General features: G+C 33.0%; 1 protein-coding gene across 34 annotated transcripts in view; it reads left to right on the top strand.

Annotated features, from left to right (window-relative positions):
* Positions 1–14,251, top strand: part of RIMS2 (regulating synaptic membrane exocytosis 2) — a 728,068-nt gene that overhangs the window by 523,518 nt on the left and 190,299 nt on the right. For 12 of the 34 annotated variants that reach the window (XM_025395354.1, XM_025395352.1, XM_025395350.1 and 9 more), the window contains one exon: positions 10,803–10,903. The exons of the other annotated variants lie outside the window; for them this stretch is intronic. In XM_025395354.1, coding sequence (XP_025251139.1) covers positions 10,803–10,903 — 101 coding nt within the window. The remainder of the gene's footprint in view (positions 1–10,802; positions 10,904–14,251) is intronic. 34 annotated transcript variants of the gene reach the window in all.

Raw genomic sequence — 14,251 nt, forward strand, 5'->3', positions numbered from 1 at the left:
AGATATCTTTAATACTCTCAAAAATATTTTATATCATAATTTTAATGCCATAGTTAATATAATTTAAATTTAGTTCACAAATTTCATTTAGTTCATACATTTAGATCCCAGATGTGGAATACAGTGGCATTTGATAATTATGTCATATCAGAACATTAAAAGATGAGGATAAGATGTACATACAGGGTGATAATACATGCTACTCTGTTAATCATATCTCCTTTAATGTGGGTATTTAGCAATCATGTAAAAGGTAGAGTGTTCTAAAGTCCATAACACAAATGGGGAATAGTTTACTAACACAGTGAATGTGACTGATATTTGTATCTTTTATAAACAATTATTGTACCTTTTCTTAGAAGCAATTTCAATAACCATTGTATTTCTTCTCTGAGGGACTTTTCATTTTAAAATTTAGTTTACTCTCAAAATATATCTTGCTTTTTCAAAGATACAGGAATTGTGACTAACAAGTTAACTAAGTTACTAGAAGGTTAGTAACATTTTCTTCTATACCTGTCACTGTATATTATGAAAAAAGAAATGTATATAGTGAAGCATTTGCACTTTAGCCTAAAAGATCCTTCTAGATAAGAGCACTCTTGTGACTCTTTTTCCTGGACAAAGTTCCTGGTTTAATGAATTTTTCAATATAATCAGTGTTTCATACGTCCTGTCTGTCTCTCCTGGGCTCTGGCTAATCCTCTCTTTCTTTCTCTCTTCCTCTTTCTTTATCTCTGTCTTTCCGTCACTTCTTCCTTTATTCCATTTTCTTCCCTGCCTCTGCACACATACGAATATTTTGTAAAGGGAAATGTAACGAACGCAGTACCAGGACAAATATTAAAAATTTCTAGAGCACTTTACACTATCTATATTAATGAAATAAATATGATAATATAAAACAAAAAACACTTAAACATCATTTGACTTCAAAGTCAACCAACTGACCAGGCGTGGTGGGTCATGCCTGTAATCCCAGCACTTTGGGGGGCCAAGGTGGGCAGATCACGAGGTCAGGAGATCGAGGCCATCCTGGCTAACATGGTAAAACCGGTCTCTACTAAAAATACAAAAAATTAGCTGGGCGTGGTGGCATGCGTCTGTAGTCCCAGCTACTCAAGAGGCTGAGGCAGGAGAATCGCTTGAATCCAGGAGGCAGAGGTTGCAGTGAGCTGAGATCGTGCCATTGCACTCCAGCCTGGATAACAGAGCGAGACACTGTCTCAAAAAAAAAAACAGAGTTATGTAGCAGATGGGATTGTAATGAATATCTAGTCCAAAACTATTCGTTTTACAGATGTAGACTTTTATGCTCAGAAAGTCACATGTTTGTAGGTACAGGACTCGTGAAGCCAGGACTAAAACCCAAGTCTTGTCTCTTTTTTATCTTTTCAACCAATGCTGTTTTTAAACGTTTTCTTTAGCTGGGCACAGTGGCTCATGCCTGTAATCCCAACACTTTGGGAAACCAAGGTGGGAGAATTGCTTGAGCCCATGTTTTTGAGACCAGCCAGGGAAACATGGCGATACCTCGTCTCTACTAAAAATAAAAAATAAAAACAACTGAGCATGGTATGAACACCTGTGGTCTCAGCTACTTGGAAGGCTGAGGCAGGAGGATCAGTTAAGCCTGGGAGGTCAAAACTCTATAATGAACTGTGATTGAGCTACTGCATTCGATCCTGGCTGACAGAGCAACACGCTGTCTCAAAAAAAAAAAGTTTTTATTTAATCCTATGTATAATAAATATGCCCATTCCCTAAATCCGAGCAGTTTCAAGGTCCCATCAACTCTATGGTGGTTACTTCCACTGTACTCTGCTAGCATAAACCCTAATCTTCCCCCATGGACCAAGTACATGCTTATTTCTTTTTTCTTTTTTTTTTTTTTTTTTTGAGACAAGGTCTCACTCTCAGGCTGGAGTGCAGTAGCGCAAACATGGCTCACTACAGCCTTGACCTCTTAGGCTCAAGCAATCCTCCTTCCTCAGCTTCTCATGTATGTGGGATCACAGGCACATGCTACCACCCCGGCTAAATTTTTGATTTTTTGTTGAGACAAGTTCTCACTTTATTGCCCAGGCTGGTTGCAAACTCCTGGGCTCAACCAGTCCTCCTGCCTCAGTCTCTCAAAGTGCTGGGATTACAGGCGTGAGCCATCTCGCACAGCTACATCCTGATTTTTAATATCAAAACCTAAAATAATACTAAAATCTAAGTCCTCTGGATAATAAAATTTCAGTTAGTCTCTTCACTGAATTTAGAGATCAAAAACAAACATATGCTATTTTCTTAGATTACTAGATCCCTCCTAATCAACTTATATCCAAAATAGTTTAGATATCAGTTTCTTTTTACTATAGAGAAAGGAGTCTGTGATATTTGTCTATACACCTCCCTTGAAGTATTTTTTAATGAATATGGTGGAGAGTTAATAGAGAAGCACAAGACAACTACACACAGTAACAAGTAACCTAAACATCTAAAATAGGTTGTTAAGGTTTAGAGCCCAATTTAAAAGACTAGCATTCATAACTGTGAGCCTGGAGGTAATACAATTTTGTAAGTTTCTTTCCTTTTTCATTTCATTCCCTTTTTTCATTAAAGCACATGTGGAGTTCAGGTTTCTTACAACATTCCTAGGAGCAAAGGAAATGTTAATTTTAAACATTGTTATAAGCAAAATCAAATTAATATTCCTCTATTCCAAATGTGTCAGGTGCTAGTAAAAACAATAGAAAAATGCTCAACATTGATTGATTTGGACGTAAATATGCCTCAAAACTAGTGTATCTTAGTTGAACAATTAATTTGTTTACTCTTTAAAATAAAATACTTCAGTTTGCATTAGTACAATATACTAACATAATTTGGTACATAATTCATGCTTTTCATGAAGTATTCATTTCCATGCTTCTTCTCAATTTGTTCTGGTTTTTGTTATTCCTTGCATTACCATCTACTTTTAATAAATAATTTAACGAAAAGCACTCTTGTCCAGGTACGATGGTTCACACAAGTAATCCCAGCACTTTGGGAGTCCAGGGTGGGCGGAACTCTTGAGCTCAACTCTTGTGTTTGAGACCAGCCTGGGCAACATGGCAAAAACCTACCTCTAAAAAAAAAAAATACAAAAAAATAGCCAGATGTGGTAGCACGCACCTGTAGACCCAGCTACTCAGGAGGCCAAGGTGGAAGGATCACTTGAGCATGGGAGGTGGAGGCAGCAGTGAGCAATGATTGCACCACTGCACTCCATCCTGGGCAGCAGAGTGAGATCCTGTCTCAAAAAAGAAAAAGCATAATTTTTTATGAAGTTCTAGTATATAATATATGAAGTTTCATTATAAAATTATAAAATATTTCATTCTAGGTAAGTGATTCTGAAGAAATGATTTTGAAGTACCTTTTGAAAAATTTCTTGCATAAATCCTTAAGTCTCACATCTGAAAACACTAATATGGAAAATTTTAAAGCATGACATTTTTTGCATTAATATTCATAAAAATTGGAAAAATCTATAGTTTATTCAATTTAGAATTATTTCTTTTTATATATCACTTTCAATTAATACATCCAAATTCTTTATTTAACAAATATATGTCCTTATGCTAAATTAAGTAATGAATAATTTCACATCTGCATTTTACAAAGCATTTCACATTTATTTCCAAAACATTTTAATCAAATTACAACAAAAACATATGACTTTCAAACTGGATAATTTGCTTTTCACATAAACATTGTATCTTGTATTTTTTAATTACACTTTTCTTCTTATAAAAGTAACATACAGTTGTGTAAAATTTATAAATCATGTATTAACCTAAACAAGAAATCAAATAGCGTTTATACATACTGTCAATACCCAGTAATAACTGCTAACATTCTGGTGTATAAGTCTTCAAATCTTTTTTGTTCTCTGTCTTATTTATAGGTTGTGTGTATATATATTTTTATAAATATATATTTATCTTTAAAATTGTTCTAAACTATGCTATTATTTTTACTGTTTAATCTGTTTTATAATTACTAATTGCAATACGTTTATAGTATACGAACACACATGTACAACATCCTCATCATTTTTTATGGATGCATTGTATTCTATAGATACACCATTATGCAATTAGATAATTACCTATTTTGCACCTTTAGGAATTTTTTTCCCAATGTCTTTACAATTATCAAACAATGGTATGATTAGTATGCTTGTGTACACATCTTTGCACGCTGACATTTCTTGAGGAAACCTCCTGGGAGGTGAAATTTCAGGGTCAAAATTCAAATGATCAAAATGTGGTCAAAAATTTGATCCAAAATGATCAAAAATATGATCATTTTTAAGTTTTTTCATATACAGTGCCAATGAGTTATATTTTAAAGTAATTTTTTTGCAGTTTTTAGGTATTGAAAGAGCAATTAAAATATTCATTAAAATTGGCCAGGCACGGTGGCTCATGCCTGTGATCTCAGCACTTTGGGAGGCCGAGGCGGGCAGATCACGAGGTCAAGAGATCGAGACCATCCTGGCCAACATGGTGAAACCCTGTCTCTACGAAAAATACAAAAATTAGCTGGGCATGGTGGCGCATGTCTGTAATCCCAGCTACTTGGGAGGCTGAAGCAGGAGAACTGCTTGAACCCAGGAGGCAGAGGATGCAGTGAGCCGAGATCGTACCACTGCACTCCAACCTGGCAACAGAGCGAAACTCCGTCTCAAAAATAAATAAATAAATAATTCATTAAAATCAAGTATTTTATTTTCTTCTTGAGTGGCACTGCCCTTTAAAATACAGTTATGACATAAAATATTACACATTCTTATCTCATGAGACATATTAGCAATTTCTATACTTCTCTGTTGAAATTGTTCTTTTTATAGTATATCTCATTGAATCTAAAAAATAAATATGTGTAGCCATGCTTTCCCATTTGTAATTGCCACCTTGAAGTGAGCCAATAGCTGTATACACTGATGATACCTTTTTATTCACTGCACTTCATTTGGTGCATATTTAAATGGTGAATTTAGCATTGAGGGTCCACAATTTGGCTTTTTTAGTTTTGTTCATTTTAAATATGTTATTTCTGTCATTCTCATTATTTTCTGTATCTTCTTTTGTGTCTATTCCACATTGTTTGTATTTTCTTAAAAGTTCATGAAATGCAATTTAATAAGATAGTTATCAAAATTATTTCTTCTCAATAGTTTAAGTTAATTAACTTTAATTTTTTTAAAAAATATGTCTTTTCTATATAAGTAATATACTTCTTTAGCTTCAATTAGAAACAAAGCCTCAGATAATATTTTGATTTATGTTCAGGTTATATTTATTATATCACTCTGTACTTTTTAAAAATCAATTAGATTTATTAAAGCTATACTTTGTGTATTTTGTTATCAATTATTTGGATAGTTTCAACAGAAAACATTTTGCATTTGGGAGTCCTTCACTACTGATTACAGCTTCATATTTACGCCAATACCTTTAATTCTTAAATTGAACTGAAAAACAAACCTAATGTGTACTTTTTAAAAGAATACTATTTAGAATAAATTTAAGTATAAAGTGCAAATGTTTAATGATCATCCCACAAGTTCTTGATATGTTGTTATGTTAAAAAATATAAACAAAATTTGTTTTCTAAACTCCAGTTATTTCAAAGCAGATGTTAGTTTTGTAAAGACATACAATAATCAAAAACAACTCCACATATGACTGTTTATCAGAAACCTTCATCAAATAGCCAGTTAGTGCAATTCTTTATCTCAACTAAAGGAAAGATTTTTTTAATTGAAGGTTGAATATTTATATAAAAATAGAAGAGATGGGGTAAGGAATAGAGGGAATGTTTTTAAATCACTAAATTATCCACAAGAATTTGAAGTACTAATCAATGCCATTTCTGACTTCCAAGATGTCTATAATTGCAAATTTCTAATTTTTTCCTGAAGTTTGGGGTTCTTTCTTGAGTTTTCATATTGGGCTTAAGAGTTTTCCCTCTTAAGATCCTCGGATTTGAGCATTTTGTTTAAGATTTCAAGATGGATGACTGAGTCAACAATCCTGCCATATTCTGGTCGCTGTTCAGCTTCCTTGTGGATTACGTCACTGCTAAACCTGTGCCCTTACTTCAAAGAAGTTTGGGGTATGAAATTGCGTTGGGACTCCAGGGGCATGCTCATGCTCTTTCACTCTCTCTCTCTCTGTCTTTCTGTGTGTGGGGGAGTGTGTGTGTGTTTGGAAAAGCAAACTTAAAACGATTACTGTTTGCATACTACAGAAATCACTGAAAGTATACTGATGATCTTTGTAGTGTGTGCATGTAGTAAAACCTAAACAACCACTAGCTGGCTGCCAGCTAATGTGGCCATATTCAACTATATCTTTGATTTAAAAAATCCACCTATAAATTAACTTTTTTTTTATGTTGGATGCCATAGCAGCTTTATCAGTATAACTTTAACTTTCCGGGCACATTAAATAGCTTTTTAATTTTTTATTTAAGAACAAGTAAATCTCTTCAAAGCCTTGTATCAAAATAAATAGCTACAGAATATGTGATATGATTTAAGGAAATAAGTTAAATCAAGAACAACAAAATATTGGATTTTTTAAGTCAGTGGCTGAAAATGGGCCAGAAGTTTCTAATTTTAAAAATGAATATTTTGAGATATTTATTAATTCTAGAACATCCACATATACTGTCTTTTTTTTTGTGCTCTGCCTTAAAATTTATAAAGTAGAATAAAAATCTTTTATAATTTAAGGAAGGAGATTACTATAAATTAAGGGAAAGGAAGAAAAGTTTTGTTTAAAATGTCATTTATTAAGTAGGAATGCTAACATGTATGGAATTTAGGAGTATTTATATATATACATATCAAAAAACAGAGGGCCATTTCCAGCATAATTTAAATCAACTGTAGTATTTATGAAACAAGAAATTATATTTTCTCTATTTAGTTAATAATTTACTTATATCAAAAAGAATTTGAGATAACTTGAATATTAGTTTAATACATTATACATTAACAGATTATTACATTAATATATATTTACAAACATGTAGAAACTGTCATTGTAAATGTATTTGTGGACAAAATTGGGTTGTCCCATTACCATCGTAATCAAATTTTTTTACAATTTGAAAATATCTTGGTATTTGATTTGATTTATAAGATATAATTACCCTAATTTTTTAAGCATACTTGAGTTACAAAACCATATCAAACCACTAGGAAGTCTTCTGAAATAAGCATTTTCACATATAAGAAAATGAATCTTAGAGATTCCAAGAGAAATTTACTTTCTAAACCTATAAACTGGCATTTTTCAAAATTTTTATTTTGGAAAGTTTGAAATTATTTCAGCAAAATATTAACAGATGGAGAAAAAAGGTAAGTGTTCTGTGGTCGAGTGGTTATTCTTTATTATAGGTTTTTGAGGGCCTTGCATATACAGATTTTTACTGTGAATCTGAGAGAGAGAGGAAATTGAACAAAATTCATTCACTTCATCACTTTCATTTATTTTCCTTTTATAGAATGTATATAGTATATCAGAGCCGAAACAAAGTTTAGGAATTATGTGGTCCTTTCCTCAACTAGTGAACAGCCCTTCTATTTTATTGAGTTCTCTAAATTGCTTTTCATTCCAAGGGAGAAAGACTAAGTTTGGTTGAAATCAAAATATTATTACTGGATTATTTTTCTTAGATAGAGCAAAGGACCAGCAAAGAAAAATCACCTTGCTGGTGAAGAATCCTCTATACTGGATGACTTTATCAATAGGAGACTTTTCTCTCTAAGGTTTTTATTCTACATGGAGTGTTTTCTTTTTGGGAATAGCTTCTACAAATATAGAAAAGGAACAGAAGACTTCATATGAACCAAATAATTTTTGGGTAGGGAGACTTGTTTGGTTACTGTTTGCCCCAAGGGTTTTATTCTCCCAGGAGGATTTGAAGTTATAAGGTAAAAGGATATTTACTCAAGTTTGCTGACTAAAGTAGTCCTTTGAGATTTCATTGGTTAAGACTCCAATGAAGAATTTTCCCATTTGGGAACTGTCTATAGATGATGATTGGGTCTGGAGATGAGAGATTTGTTTGAGAATGTAATTTAACTGATGACATATTTAAATGGTTAGAAAGCTCTGTTTGCATCTTGTTTTGCTTATCCAGCAAATACAGATTAATATTCTCCTTAGATCTGCCAGTGGTCTGTTAAATAAAAGTTATATTGTATAAATCTACCTAATTTTTAAACCATTTCTATAGAGAAAGACACTTTTGCAAGCACTGTTAAACCAATATGCCAGAGACCAAATCTGACTCACTACCTGTTTTGTAAACAAAGTTTTATTGGAATAAAGCCACACTTATTATGTGTGCATTGTCTGCAGTTGCTTTCATGCTAAGGTGGCAGAGTTGTGGCAGAGTAATAGTTTTCATATGGTTCACAAAGTCTGCAATATTTGTTATTAGGCCCTTTACAGAAAAAGTTTGCCAGCTACTGCCAGTGTTATTCACATTACTACCTAGTAATCAGAAGGAATTTTAATGTAGCTTTCCTAGGATGTTGCCATCCAGAAAATAGTTTAAATATTGGAAAATTTATATACCTGTTTCTATGTATATATTTATCCCTACATATTTATATCTATATGTGTGTGTGTTTAAACTTGTCAATTGGTGCTATTTATATTATATCAACATGAAACTTTTTGAGAAAGTTTCCAAACACACCTTTTAGCTAATATTCTTTTATGACCCATAACTTTGTAATGTTGGGCTCATTTTTTTTTAATTGGCTTGCCTTTGGAGAAAACATGTTTACCTGAAAGTATCTTTTGAAGTATAAAGAATTCCAAAGTCGTATTTTAATAGACTAATAGATATTTGTATTTGACTATATTTCACATTTACATCATGGAGGCACTCACCTGGTTTTATATGTCATTCAAATTATATTAACCTAGCATTAATATTCCTCACTTTCAAATTTGACTCAGAGTCAATTACTCAAATCATTATTAACATGTGACTATTACAAGAAAGAAATTGTCTCACTTTATCGAATAGTTGATTTAAATTTGCTGGTATTTAGAGGTAATATAGTATAAGTTCTTTTGTATATTTATCTAAGGTTTTCTTTTTGAAACATTTTCTTCCCTTTTCAAATTATTTTAATTAACCAATTTTCCTTTAAAATTTGTTGCTAACAAGAACTATATAATATGCAATGAGATTTTTGCAAGGCAGAGAGTAATACTGAAAAATTAAAACATTAAAAATTTAAAAATATTGGCTCAAGAGGGGATACCATAACTTCTAGTTATACTGGTACCTTTTTAATCCCCTTTTCCTTTACTCGATTTAAAAAATCAGGTAAGTATTAACATACCTGTTTTTTAATAGGCACACTTACATCTAGTTGTCTTTACTGCAGTTTTAAAGTCATGATCTTAAGCAAGGGGTGTGTGTGTATGTTGACATTCCTACCTAAACACACTGTGTGAATTTACTGACATTTTATTATGGATATCCAGTTGAGTTCGCTAAGCTCATTTTTCCCAGTATGTAGATTTGTACTATATGATCGAGATTTTTAAATTATATATATTTATGAGAAATTGAATATTCCTATAAATCTTTCTTTTAAAAATCATAAATATACTTTTTTTTGAGATGGGATCTCACTGTGTTGGCCAATCTGGAGGGCAATAGAGTGATCATAGCTCACTGCAGCCTCCCAACTCCTGGTCTCAAATAATCCTCCAGCCTCAGCCTCCCAGGATACTGGGACTATAGGCATGTGTCACCACACCTAGCTAATTTTTTGTTGTTGTTGTGGAGACGGGGTCACGCTATGTTGCCCAGGATGGTCTTGAACTCCTGGTCTCAAGCAATCCTCCTGCTTCAGCCCCTCAAAGTGTTGGGATTATAGGCATAAGCCACTGTGCCTGCCCCATAAATATACATTCAAAATGCTTTTTCATGTTTTCTAGAATTTGCTAACTGAATTTAGTTCTTGTTCTAACCCAAATTTTTGAAGACTTTCCGAATATTTACAACTGATGTATTTTGAGGTAGCACCTGTTATAGAGGGCATTAATGTCTTTCTGTAAGAGGCTTGCCATCTCACTTTCTTAACTCTTTATATTCTAATTTTTTTATAAAATTGATTTCAGTCATACTTTGTGCCTTTACTGACATGGTATGCTATCAGCGGTATTATTACAAGAACCTTGTTGTTGATCCTAGTTCTAGAAAATTCAAATTCAAAAGTTTCTGATATTTGGATTCACACATATGCTGGGGCAAACTGCTTCAATACATAGCCTAATTTTATGATAATAGTTTCTAAATGCAGTTCTAAAATTGTATTTGAAAGCAAATTATAACTTTAATACCTATAAATAAATCATGATGAATTAAAAGTCAAAGTTCACACGATATGACTATTGTCAAATTTCTGTGCAGTCAAATATATTCCGGACATACACGTACCAGAAATTGTTTTCTATTTAATGAAGATTTGTTATCTTCTCTTTAAACTTATTTATATTTTATTCAGATTGAAATTATTTTACGTATTTAACATCATGTTTTTACTTACCAAATTGTATGCTTTAAATAAATCTTCAAAATTATATGACATTTAATTTGTACATGCTATGTTGAGTGAAAGTAATATACCAGCCTAGCATTTCTTCTTTTATACATCCTGTAAGTCCGACTCAGAAATAAGAACTGAACATTAATTTTATGGGTTTTTTTCTACTCGATAGGTACTATGGATATAGAGGAGAGAAATCGCCAAATGAAAATTAACAAATACAAACAGGTAGCCGGATCAGATCCCAGACTGGAACAAGATTACCATTCGAAGGCAAGACATTTTTCTTTTTAAAAGTTGTGAAATAATCAATCATATGAAACAGATTCTTTCAAACTACTAAATGCAGATTAGTCAGACACAAACATATAATGCCATGGCCCCAAGATATTATTAAGTGCTAAAATTTATGTGTTTGTGTACAGCTGTTAGCAATAGAATTTGCCTTACTTAAAAAAAATTATAAAATACAAAAGATTAAACATCTGAAGGACAAATCTTTTAGAATTTTTCATTTTGTAAAATCTATAGCCCCTCAAAAATGTTTAAGAACTTAAATGATCTTATGATTTTCTTTCATATAGATTTTTTTCCCATTTTATAGTATTTTAATTGAATCTAGTTTATTACTGAATTATTGGATCAAAATACAAATGGTGCCTGGCTTATAATGGATCAACTTACAAGTTTCTGACTTTAGGATAGTGTGAAAGCAATACACATTCAGTAGAAGCCATATATCAAGTACTCATACAACCATTCTGTTTTTCACTTTCAGTATTCAATAAATGACATGAGCTATTCAATACTTTATTATAAAATAGGCTTTCAGTTAGATGATTGTTGCCCAACTGTAGGCAAGTGTCAAGTGTTCTAAACATGTTTGAGGTGGGCTAGGCTTAGCTGTGATGTTTGGAAGATGTATTGAATGCATTTTCAACTTACAATGGGTTCATTGGGACATAACTCCATCATGAAGCAAACAGCATCTGTACATATTCATGAAGTGCTGTTAGAGGTTAAAAAGTCTTTTAGTATGAATCTTTTTTTAACTACTTTTTGGGAATAAGTTGAAGTATGAGGTCTACCAAGGGAGGAAATAAGGTATTAATTAATTGGTTGGTTTTGTTTGTTTGTTTGTTTGTTTGTTTTGAGATGCAGTCTCACTCTGTTGCCCAGACTGGAGTACAGTGGTGTGGTGGTGCAATCTCGGCTCACTGCAACCTCCACCTCCTGGGTTCAAGCGATTCTCCTGCCTCAGCGTCCCAAGTACCTGGGACTACAGGCATGCACCACAATGCCTAACTAATTTTTGTATTTTTAGTAGAGACGAGGTTTCACTGTGTTGGCCAGGCTGGTTTCGAACTTCTGACCTTGTGCCTGCCTCAGCCCAAAGTGCTGGGATTACAAGCGTGAGCCACTGCACCTGGCCTATTTCATTTTTCTTTTACTCCATTACCTTTTTATATTCAAGACATTTTTAGTTTTTTGATATTATTCATGGTGAAAGTCATGAAAATACTTTGTTCTGATATAGCTATTGAAGATTTAATAAAAGACTTAAAATAGTAAACTTTACTCATAACATGTAGCTGTTATATGCTCTATGACTTAGTAATTGAATCATTATAGTTGTAATATTTGTGGTCTCTGTGTAATAGAGAAAAGCAATTTGGATTTTTTAAAACTTAGGCTTGTTTTGTTCTTACATAATTTTCAGTTTCTATTACATTTCATCACTTCATAACCTCAAGTACTAATTAAGTAAAGCATGAGTGGCTATGTTGGGTATACATATGTAACAGGTATGTACATATGTACCAGTTTCTAGCTTCTTCAATAAGACAACATAGAGAAGGCAGAGATTCTTAACATCAGCATGTACTTCTAAATTACCAGTCTCTTCCCCAGATTACATTATTACCAACGTGGTACATACAAAATTATTTATCACAGAATTCTGATATACTGGAAATGTCACAGGACTAAAGCTAGACGAAAGTAAATTTAAGACAAATTAAAATAGCCTTGGCTTTACTCAATAGGTTCTAAATTTCCAGAATTTTTTCACTAAAATGAAAATATGAATAACTTCAAACAGGCACAGTGAATTGTATAGAAAATAGTTCTATAATGCTATAATATTTTAGATACATTCCTAACTATTTGAGTTGGATATCAGAAATGATATCTGTGTTTTTCATTTGTTTGTTTTGTATTTTTGCCTAGAACTAAATAGACACACCTGACCTTTTGTGTTTTTTTATGTTGTAGTCTCTCATCTGTTCACCTTATATAATCCAGAGGCCAAAGCATAAAGTCCTGATAAAATAAGATATTAAATTTTTTGTAAATATGTCTTCAGATAACACAAATTTGTTTGTTGGTTTATATTTTACTATACTTCAGGAAGGAATGTGGATGATTTATAAAAATACTTATAATAGTCTCAATAATATTGTCAATGAAGAAAAGATCAAGAGAAAATAAAGTCAGCTTAAAACAAGGTAACTCCAGAAGTAAAGTCTGTGAAAAAAAAAAAAAAATGCATAGTGTAAGATCCTACATACCCGCTACATGTGGACTATATGTCTACCCTGAGCTTCCTAACAAGCAGCAAAGACAGAAAGGGAAACTTGATCAGTTATATGATTTATATTGTTCATACAATAAAGACAAATGTCTTAGAAGCAATAGCCGTGATTCTTGTTATAGAAACCTGACAGAAATTTGTTAAAGAAGGATGGACCAAAGGAATACTATAGGTATAGCTGGGATTTCTTTTTTAATTTTGATTTTACTTCGATTCATGAATAAATGAATGCCTTAAGCTACAAAGTTTTCTAACTTTGACAGCAATCATTTTAAGTTGGGAAAAAATAAATACTGGTAAAAATTAATTGTACTAAGCATTATAATTTCCTAGATATTCTCTAAGGCAGTAGATCAGCAGCAGCAGCATCACTTGGAGACTTTTAGAAATGCAATTGTCTGGGGCCCTTTCAGACCAATGGAATAAAAACTCTGGAGTTGGGGTCCCTGTGGTGTGTGTTTGTTTGTTTGTTTGTTTGTTTGTTTGTTTGTTTGTTTGTTTTTGAGACGGAGTCTCGCTCTGTCACCCAGGCTGGAGTGCAGTGGCACCATCTCAGCTCAGCCTCTCAACCTCTGCCTCCCGTGTTCAAGTGATTCTCTCAACCTCTGCCTCCTGGGTTCAAGTGATTCTCCTACCTCAGCCTCCCGAGTAGCTGGGACTACAGGCATGCGCCACCATGCCCGGCTAATTTTTTGTACTTTTTTAGTAGAGATGGGGTTTCACCATGTTAGCCAGGATTGTCTCAATCTCCTGACCTCATAATCTGCCCGCCTCGGCCTCCCCAAGTGCTGGGATTACAGGCATGAACCCCCGTGCCCGGCCGGATCCCTGTGTTTTAACAAGTCTATCAGATGATTCTGATGTAGACTAAAGTCTGAGAATTACTGCTCTAAGGTGAAGAACTATTGTAAAATTATCCTTTAGATAACTGAGTTGACTTGCTCAATTAGGGTTTCAACTAGAAGCCAGAGGTGAATGATGTCTTCAAAAAAATGGAGACATTTTGAGAATAAATGATCTGACATCTT

The sequence above is a fragment of the Theropithecus gelada genome, chromosome 8 (assembly GCF_003255815.1).
Source record: "Theropithecus gelada isolate Dixy chromosome 8, Tgel_1.0, whole genome shotgun sequence".
NCBI classification, from domain to species: Eukaryota; Metazoa; Chordata; class Mammalia; order Primates; family Cercopithecidae; genus Theropithecus; species Theropithecus gelada.